Below are 9,593 nucleotides of genomic sequence, written 5' to 3' on the forward strand. Positions count from 1 at the left end.
GAAGCAGCATGAGAATTTCACCCCTCCTTTCCCTAGCCTCTCTTGGAGTTTTGAGACCCAAAATTTAATGTAGATGAACATTACTCCAAAATGCTCCAAGTCTTTTATTTGCAGAAACACTTGGCAACCACTGTGCAGTACTTGCATCTCATCTACACATAGAGCTGAGGATAAAGATGCATCATGGATTTCCAGCTAATGCTGCTTTGGGCTGTTTGGGCTTTGTCTTCCTAATCAGCTCCAGACATTGTTTGCTTTCTTGACCATTACTGAAGCCAGAGCAGGTTTGTTTCAATATGGACCTTCAGTCAGGAGTGTGCTCTTGCACTGCTCAGAGTTTACTAGTACTGGGTGAAATTTGGATTCTTAACCACAACGTGCTTCACTTCACACTCAGCTGTACTGAGTTTCCTTTTCTATCCAGTCCTCATCTTCACTAGTCAGTCAGTATGGTCAAAATTCCCTGCCCTAATCCACTGACTTTCCTAAACCAGACAAGTAAGAGGGCTTCCCTCATTCCATGGGATCACTCACCCAAGGTCCCCAAATGCCTTTTGAAAATACAACAGTGTAAGAGACCTTCTCCCTATCCCTGTGGAAACACCACATTTATCATCTCTCATGATCTATGTTTCTAAACCCATTCCTTATTATAGTTTGTTTTCCTCGTACACAGGTCCATCTCACTAGCTCAGGATACTCACAGACCCACATTTAAAACAGGTATCACACGTGTTCCACCCTAGAGCTGAGCCCTGTGAGGTGGCCAAAGGGCAGCAGCTTTTCACTAAATACTGAGACAGGCTGAGAGGAGACCTGGAGTCAGGGCCAAGACAGGCAGTGCATATTAAAGGGCTGATATCTGATCACAGATGATCATGGCAATCTTTATTTTGAAGGAGTAACCTTTTATCAGCCAAATCTTACAAAGCCTTTCTTGAACATCCAGACAGTAAAACAAAAATGGAAATTTACTCAATTTTCTACAAAGCCCAAAGTATCTGGGCTAAAAAGAGCTCTGCCCATACAGCCCACAGGTCATCATTCCCCAAGAGAACTCAGCTGAGAACAAGGCAGCTTGCTCCAGTGTGGAGACAAGTGAGAGCTTCCTCTTACCCTCAGGATGGGAAATGGAGGCACTTCTACGCCTTCAGTGCACCCTTAATGGGCAAGCAGGAAAGCAACTGAAATGAGATATCACTGAGCAACAGCTATGTACAGAGAGATTACAATCTTCTGCCTGAAAGTAGCACCTACAGCTGCTTTCATCTGGCTCAGGCAGAGCTCTTCATGAGGAAGCTCCCAAATCTGTAGCCTTTGACTGACTGACTGCTCAGAAAGAACCATGCTATTTAACCTTTGTCTCCAAGGTAACTCCAGATAAGGTGGTCCAAATCTATTGGGATTTGCTGATTTCTAAGAGTTTCCCATTGTAGGAGGTGAACTCCTGCAGGACAAATTAAGCCCACTGGCAAGTGTGCCTTTTGGGCCCTCTCCTGCAGGTGTCTCAGAAGCAGCACAGGTGACACCAGGTCAAACACTGGACCAGGGACTCCCAGGCTGATATTGTTAAAAGCCCTTGCATTGACACTGAGAAACTCCAGTTTTTATCCAAGCTGATCACTTCAGAATCACCATCCCATGGGAACAGCTGGAAGTCAGGGCATAAGAGCAGGTGATGATTTTTGAATTATTTCGTGGCAAGTAAACTACTGTATTTTTGGTACTGGGCATACAAAGGGGTCTTACATGTACCTAGAGCAGAAACACCACTCAAGCAGGAGTGTGGAAAGAGAGGGCAGCACATGTAGTGCCAAAACAAACTCTGTGCAGCAGGACACTAGTGCAAGACTTAAGGCAAAATAATCTCTAGTGATCAACATCCAAGAGCCACAAGAGTAAATATTGTGGGGTAATTTGAGGGGCTCAGTTGGCATCACAGAACCAGAAAGCAGAGCTGAAGAACTGAGCAAAGGGATAGAGAGCATTCCTTATTTGTATCTTATGCATGTTATTTGTCAGTTTTTGTGGTAACAGTTTACAAAAGATGACAAAAATTTGGTTTTGTAGCCTCTCCTTTGGGCCAGACCTGCAGAAACATCATCAGAAGGTCTGGATGTCTGTGATCCAAAGTGCAGCTCAACACTTCACTCCTTAGGAGCTTTCTGGGAAGTAGGAACCAACACTGCTCATGTCAGGCTAAAAGACAAAACAGAAAGAAGGTTTAGTTGTGCCAGAATGCAGAAGGTATTTCAAAATAACAGCTTCAGTCAGCTCTCACCTTCCCACTACAAAGGCCCAAAAGAAATTTCCCTTCCTAGAAAAGGACCTATGAAAGAGGGAAGCAAGATGTTGTGGCTGCTAACAGCCAGCCACGGGATCAGACCTCTCAGGCTGGCAAAGGCAAAATGCACATTCAGCCTGGCCCAGGTAATGATCTACAGCTCAGAGCAGGTTTAATTACAGCTCTGATATGCTCAGAGACATCAAGACTTTGTACCCAAAGTGTAACAGGGCAAAGAATAATTTAAAGGGTTTTCCACTGAAGGAACCCCTTATGCCATGAACAATTCCCAGATTGTGGCTGAGAACTCAGCAACCAAGTTACAATGCTCAGGAAGTTCAGGAACACACTTCAGCACCGCATCAGTGGTGCTCAGGGCTGCAACTCAGAGCCCAAAATCAGTTCCCACAGGACATTCGTCTATGCTTCTGCCTAAATGTAAAAACATTTGCTTATGAAAAATATTTACATATATTAATTAATGGGGAAGGTCCAATATCATTATCACTCCAGATGGAAAACAACATCTGCCTCACATTAAAAAGTAACTTGAACAAAGCCTTTAACAAAAAGGCTTAAGAAAAATTCAAGTTAGCAGTTTTAAATGTAAGAGGTTTATGGCAGCAGCAGCTGACAAGTTCCACAGTCTTTCTGGCTCCAGAAATGATTACAGCTAGCATTTGAAATAACAGCCGAATAACTACAGTGATCAAAAGCCAAGATGACAAGCAAAGTCACAGGTATTTTAACTTTTAAAATAAGATTTGTTTTAAAAAAACCCCATTCATGCCATAGCTGAGCACTGAACAGTTAGGGATGTTAGGGATGTCTCCTTTTTGTGAGAACTAACATCTATTTCTGCCAGCTGAAATAGATGTTAGTTCTCACAAAAAGGATTCTCATTACAACAGCATATTCCATAACCCAATGAGTAATTGCTGCCAGTAACCAACAAAAGGGGAGAGGAAGTGAAGAAATGATCATTAAAGCAGACAGATCAACTGTGGAACCAGCTGCTTTTATAACAAAATCTTGCCTGTTCTGACCACGACTCTGCCCAGAGGTGGATCCTCCCTACCTGTCAATCAGGGAATCCCTCATGTTGGTGGCGATGGTGCTCGGCTGAGCCTCGTTGAGCCTGAAGATGCTCTCGATGACGGAGAGCTCGGTGCTGGTGGTGTCCAGCCCGCAGAAGGCGCACCAGTCGTTGACCACCATCCCTGCTGCGATCACCTCGCTGCCGCGGTTCACTGTCCCCGCCTGCCGGACACAGCAGCCATGAGACAGAGCTGGCACAGCCCCTCACCTGGCCTGGCACAGCTCCTCACACCGCCCTGGCATAGCCCCTCCTCACACTGCCCTGGCACACTCCCTCACACTGCCGTGGCACAGCCCCTCACACTGCCGTGGCACAGCTCCCCCTCACACTGCCCTGTCACAGCCCCTCACACTGCCCTGGCACAGCTGCCCCTCACACTGCCCTGGCACAGCTCCCCCTCACACTGCCCTGGCACAGCCCCTCCTCACACTGCCGTGGCACAGCTCCCCCTCACACTGCCCTGGCACAGCCCCTCACACTGCCGTGGCACAGCTCCCCCTCACACTGCCCTGGCACAGCCCCTCACAGTGCCCTGGCACGGCTCCTCCTCACACTGCCCTGGCACGGCTCCTCACACTGCCCTGGCACAGCTCCCCCTCACACTGCCCTGGCACAGCCCCTCACACTGCCCTGTCACAGCCCCTCACACTGCCCTGGCACAGCCCCTCACACTGCCCTGGCACGGCTCCTCACACTGCCCTGGCACAGCTCCTCCTCACACTGCCCTGGCACAGCTCCCCCTCACACTGCCCTGGCACAGCCCCTCACACTGCCCTGTCACAGCCCCTCACACTGCCCTGGCACAGCTCCCCCTCACACTGCCCTGGCACAGCCCCTCCTCACACTGCCCTGGCACAGCTCCCCCTCACACTGCCCTGGCACAGCCCCTCACACTGCCCTGGCACAGCCCCTCACACTGCCCTGGCACAGCTCCCCCTCACACTGCCCTGGCACAGCTCCCCCTCACACTGCCCTGGCACAGCTCCCCCTCACACTGCCCTGGCACAGCTCCCCCTCACACTGCCCTGGCACAGCTCCCCCTCACACTGCCCTGGCACAGCTCCCCCTCACACTGCCCTGGCACAGCCCCTCACACTGCCCTGGCACAGCTCCCCCTCACACTGCCCTGGCACAGCTCCCCCTCACACTGCCCTGGCACACTCCCTCACACTGACCATGCAGAGTCACTGACAGTGCCATGGCATGGCTCCTCCTCACACTGCCCTGGCACAGCTTCTCACACTGCCCTGGCACAGCCCCCCCTCACACTGCCCTGGCACGGCTCCTCCTCACACTGCCCTGGCACAGCTCCTCCTCACAATGCCCTGGCACAGCCCCTCCTCACAATGCCCTGGCACAGCTCCTCCTCACACTGCCCTGGCACAGCTCCTCCTCACACTGCCCTGGCACAGCTCCTCCTCACAATGCCCTGGCATGGCTCCTCCTCACACCGCCCTGGCACAGCCCCTCCTCACAATGCCCTGGCACAGCCCCTCCTCACACTGCCCTGGCACAGCTCTTTGCTGGGGGGGCTCAGCCCACACCGCTTGAGAGAGCAACTCTGCCACCAGCAAAGTTCTGAAGGTGTCAGATAAAATGACTAATGAACAGCCTTTACCCTCTGGTGAGAAACTGGTGTGGCATTCAGCGACAGAGAATCCAAGGAGCAGGAAGAATAACAGCATTCACACATCCAACTGAGCAGGCAAAGGAGTTTCTTACTTCATCTTTTTAAATACTGGCTAAAATTGTGGGTGTTAGAGTGGCAGGTGCTGCTGCCTATTTTTATCCCCAATAAGCCTCTCCTGTCGAAAGGCAAGCTGAGTTAACATTCAGGCAACACAGTCAAACCTCCACCCAACACTCACCACAGCTGGCTCAGCAACAGAGGCAAGAAAGGCTCTTTTGCAAGGCTTTATTCCAGCAGGGTAACAGCACACTGAAGGGCAAACCCCGGGAAAAGAGGATGAACCACGTGGAGCAGGCAGCCCATAAAGGGGAAGGGGTGGGGGGCAGAGCTAAGGGCTGGGCAGAGGGGACTGGTCCCCAGGGGTAGGGGGGTAGCCACCAGGGATGCCGAGCCAGTGACAGGGGAAGGAGAAACCAGAGGAAGTTGTGACAACAAGTCCATGGGGGAGTGTTTTTCCCTTTGGGATGGCTAACTCTATGGTAAGTAGTTAATGATCTTTCCAGGGCTGAGGGCTTGGGGATTGACCAAAGGGAAAGAGTTCATGGGATGCTGCAACTGGCTTCAGCCAAACCACAAACAGCCTCACATTCTGTATCTGCACAATGTGCACGATCCCAGCACAGCAATGTTTCAGAGGGCAGCTAAAAGCCCTGAGCAGCTTATTCAGACTCAGGAAGGACAGGAAACTGTCTGGAAGACTTGGTCCAAGTCTTCTCCTCACCTCCCACTCAAAATCACTTCACAGAAAAACAGTATCTGGGAGCCCTTGAGCTGGAGAAACATTGCACCTGAGTTGGGAGGGAATGGGAGGAGCAAAAACTCCACCAAGGCCTTACCACGAGTGGGACCTGCAGCAGAGAAGACAGCTCATCCTGGTCATCGATTGAAGTCTTGGGGTGCACGATTCCTCCCTGGTTACTGAAAACACAGTAACTTCCAACCAGCACCTGGTCTGCTACTGTTTGTCTGAACACCTCCACCTTCAGCACATCTGCCAGGATCTCTTCTGTCTCCTGCAAATGGAAGGAGGATAAAGCCTTCAGCCAAATTATGGAGTGGGAAGTCAAGCTATTCCTGCACACAGCCCTCAGCTGGGAGCCTCCCACACTGCACAGCCCAGTGCAACCCAGCCACAGTAACACACACAGCCAAGCTCCACACTCCACATGTTCCCAGCTTCCTGTGTCACTGTAAACACAACCTCATGCCTTTGCTAGGAAGTGCCCAAATCCCCCCCCTCTGTTGGCAGTACATCACTTGTATCAATTCTCAGCAAACCAGTCCTCTTTGCTCCCAAACCACTGGGACAAAATGGTCTTATGCTTCTCATAACTCTAACAACTTCCTTCCTCTCCAGATTTCACTGGAATTATTTTGATTTCTCTCTCTCTGGACATCTTACATTACTTTTTGCACTTTTTAAAAACATATAGTGCAAAGCCTTCTCCCATTCCCTTATTTTTCCCTTTGCACTCCTGCCACTAAGTCCCATTCCTTCATGACCCTTAGCACAAGCTGGAAGCAAACACTATCAGGACCTGCAGTCACACAGCATGTCTCTCAATACTGTTAAGGCACCTGTTCTCAGGCACAAAATAGGGATGATGTTGTCTCCTCTGCCCTTATTTTAAACTCTCACAGAACCTTCTATTTTTCTTTCAGACCCCTGTAATGATGCACATCCATGGTCTCTTTGAGCTATGACATGCTCTGGCTCACTCAGCTGTAGCTTGTAACTCCTTCTGTGCTCCTCACTGCACTCCTTACGCTCCTGATTAGACCCATATACACTTCACCCAATTTTATGCACCCAAAGCAAACTGCACCCAATGATCACTGATTCACAGAGTGCTTTGGGTTGGAGGGACCTTAAAATTCATCTCATTCCATCCCCTGCCATGGGCAGGTACACCTTCCACCACACCCGTTTGCTCCTGTCCAACCTGGCCTTGGGCACTTCCAGGGATGGGGCTTGGAGCTTCTCTGGGCAACCTGTGGAGAGCCTCACCAGCCTGTCAAGGAAGAACTTCTTCCTACTATGCCATCTAGCCCTGCCCTCAGTCAGTGGGGAGCTGTTCCCTCTTGCCCTGCCCCATGACACACAAGACCCCCCACTCCCTCCCTTCTCCAAAGCACATCTACCACCTCTGCGCCGCAGGGAACAACTCCAGCCTCAGCCTGGGCAGCATTTCCCAGCCCCACTCTGATTGTGGAAGCGTCCCAGAGCCCTGTACCCTGTCCAGGTCCGGGTGCACCAGAGCCACGTAGTCATTGCAGGTGGTGACGTTGCCCAGGGCCGAGAGCCGCTCCTCCACGCGCTGGATGCGCACGGAGTCGGGGAGGCTGTTCCGGATGTGCTGCAGCTCCTGGTCGGTCGTGCTGCTCGGCACCAGCAGCCCGTGCCTGTTCCCTAACGTGACAACAGGAAATTGGACAGAATGAAAATAATGTTCCCACAGGGTGTGTTAGCACATAGCTTGAGCTGCTCTTGCTCTGTGCATTTCTTCCAAGCCCAGAATTCAGCCCAGGAGATGTAAAAATAAGCAGCACCTCAGGAAATGAAAAACCAGGCTGAAGGACAGAGTGTGGATGAATGGCACCATCTTTACTCCCCTCTCTCTTCCAACGGGACAAAAGGAGCCCCGAGGCTCTCACTGAGACACTTAACAAGGAACTCTCCGTGCAGATGCCACTTGCCCTACAAAAGGCCCAGTGCTACTGTTTGTGTGACTGCGGCAGCACAACTGCCACAAGCAAGAACCTGGTCAGACCTAAAGGGGTCTCACCAGGCAGAGACACGTGAAAGGCTTTTCCCTGACTCACATTCGGTAATACCTCCCCCTCCCTGGGCACCGAGGAGCAGCCGAGCTTCCCTGGCCCCGAGAGCCAACATTCCCCCACCCCGGCTCCGGGCGAGTCTCTTCACAGAACCAGCCAGGTGGGAAATGACCTTTGAGATCCTCCTTCCCTCTCCTCGCACACTCGACGCGTTAAAACAATCTTTGAGGGCGAGGGACGCTGTCCCACGGGCTCCCCGGCACGGCTCAGCGCCGGTGCGGCTCCGACCGAACCGTGACCCCTCCCCGTCCCCCCCGAGGCTCCCTCCGCCTCACGTACCCACACACATCCTGCCGATGATGCGGCAGCCAGCGATGGAGGCGTGAACCACCGGGATGGTCCCGAAGAGCTCCCCCTCGAACACGCTGCAAGGAGAAAGCGCCGCGTCAGGGCCCAGCGGGGCCGCGGGCCGAGCAGGGCCGGGCCGGGCCGGGCCCTCCTCACCTGTAGAAGTTCTCGGAGCCGCCGATGGCCACGAGGCAATAGGCGTTGGTGAGCTTGGCGAAGCAGCCCAGCTCGTTGTTGTTCTCGAAGCTGGCGCGGACCGCCATGGCAGGAACGGGAATGCGAGCGGGGCCGAGAATCGGCAGGGGGCCGGAAATAGGAACGGGAATGGGGCCGGGAGCGGGAATGGGAACGGAGCTGCGTCCGGGAAGAAAGCCGGAACGGGACCAAGATTGGGCCAAAAGCGCGAACTGGGCGGGGCCGGGAAGGAGCTGAAGTGGGAACGGGAACTGGAACGGGCCGCGGCGGCTCCGAGCGCCTCCGCCGGAACCACGAGGCGGCGCCGCTTCCGCTTCCGGCGGGGCGCACGCGGGGCCGAGCGGCGCCGGCCGCTCTTGTTGGGGACAGCGCCCCCGAGCGGCCCGGAGGTGAGAGTGCCCAGGGCGCGCCGCCCTGAGAGGGAGCGGGGTCGGGACCCGCCCGGGACCCGCTGAGGGACCGAGCGGGACGGCCCCGACCCTGGAGGGATCGGCCCGTGGCGGCAGCACCGCCCCAGGCGCCGCTCGCCAGCTAGACCCCGCCACGGCCCTGTGGGACACAACCCGTCCCTGTGTGCCCGGATTCCTCCTGGGGCCGAGCCGGCCCGTGTGTCCCCACAGCTTGGAGAGGCCGCCACGGGTCCAGGGGCGGCATCGCTGTCCTTGTCCCTGGTGTCCCTCGCTGTCCCTGTGCCCGTACCAGGTGTGCCATGGCTGTCCCTGTCCTTGTGCCCGTGCCGGGTGTGCTGTGCTTGTCTGTGTCCCTGTGCCAGGTGTGCCATGGCTGTCCCTGACCGCTGTGGGCCACCCCCTCTGTGTACAGCCCCGGCCCATGCCCTGGTGCTCCCCAGGTGCTGGCACTGTCCCTGTCCCAACAGGAGCCACGCCTGGGCAGCCCCTCCATGCTGACGCCTGTTGTGTAGGACAGCAGACGTGTCACCTGTGAGCTGACAGGCCACCCGCGACCCAGCTGCCACTTGAGTGCCTCGCTCGTGTATAGGGGCCACCTGTGTCAGCTGCCACCAGTGTTCAGGTGTGCCTCCAGAGCAGCCCCCATCTGTGTCCTGACACCACTGAAGCGCATGCAGATGCCAGACGTGCCCAGACACATCCCTGTCCCCTCCTGGCCTGGCACAGCTCAGCACGGTGGGGCGCTGGCCACACTCAGTGCTCACACCCTCCACCAGGACCCAACACGGC

General features: G+C 54.2%; 1 protein-coding gene across 1 annotated transcript; it reads right to left on the minus strand.

Moving 5' to 3' along the window:
• Positions 1–861: 861 nt before the first annotated feature.
• On the minus strand, positions 862–8,704 carry EIF6 (eukaryotic translation initiation factor 6). Its single transcript, XM_059862874.1, has 6 exons — positions 8,356–8,704; positions 8,191–8,276; positions 7,308–7,483; positions 5,910–6,086; positions 3,363–3,544; positions 862–2,199 (listed from the first exon to the last, which is right to left on the minus strand). Exons 1-6 carry the CDS (start codon positions 8,460–8,462, stop codon positions 2,190–2,192), a joined length of 738 nt encoding a protein of 245 aa, XP_059718857.1. The 5' UTR covers positions 8,463–8,704; the 3' UTR covers positions 862–2,189.
• Positions 8,705–9,593: the final 889 nt, after the last annotated feature.

Source organism: Haemorhous mexicanus, chromosome 18, assembly GCF_027477595.1.
Source record: "Haemorhous mexicanus isolate bHaeMex1 chromosome 18, bHaeMex1.pri, whole genome shotgun sequence".
NCBI lineage: Eukaryota > Metazoa > Chordata > Aves > Passeriformes > Fringillidae > Haemorhous > Haemorhous mexicanus.

What these genes read in the sequence shown, in the direction of transcription:
- EIF6 (XM_059862874.1), bottom strand. Translation starts at nt 8,462, where the DNA reads ATGGCGGTCCGCGCCAGCTTCGAGAACAACAACGAGCTGGGCTGCTTC. An exon ending in CATCGGCAGGATGTGTGTGG is followed by an intron (nt 7,484 to 8,190) that starts GTACGTGAGGCG and finishes TTGTCACGTTAG; the next exon opens with GGAACAGGCACGGGCTGCTG. An exon ending in TGCTGCAGGTCCCACTCGTG is followed by an intron (nt 3,545 to 5,909) that starts GTAAGGCCTTGG and finishes TGTGTCCGGCAG; the next exon opens with GCGGGGACAGTGAACCGCGG.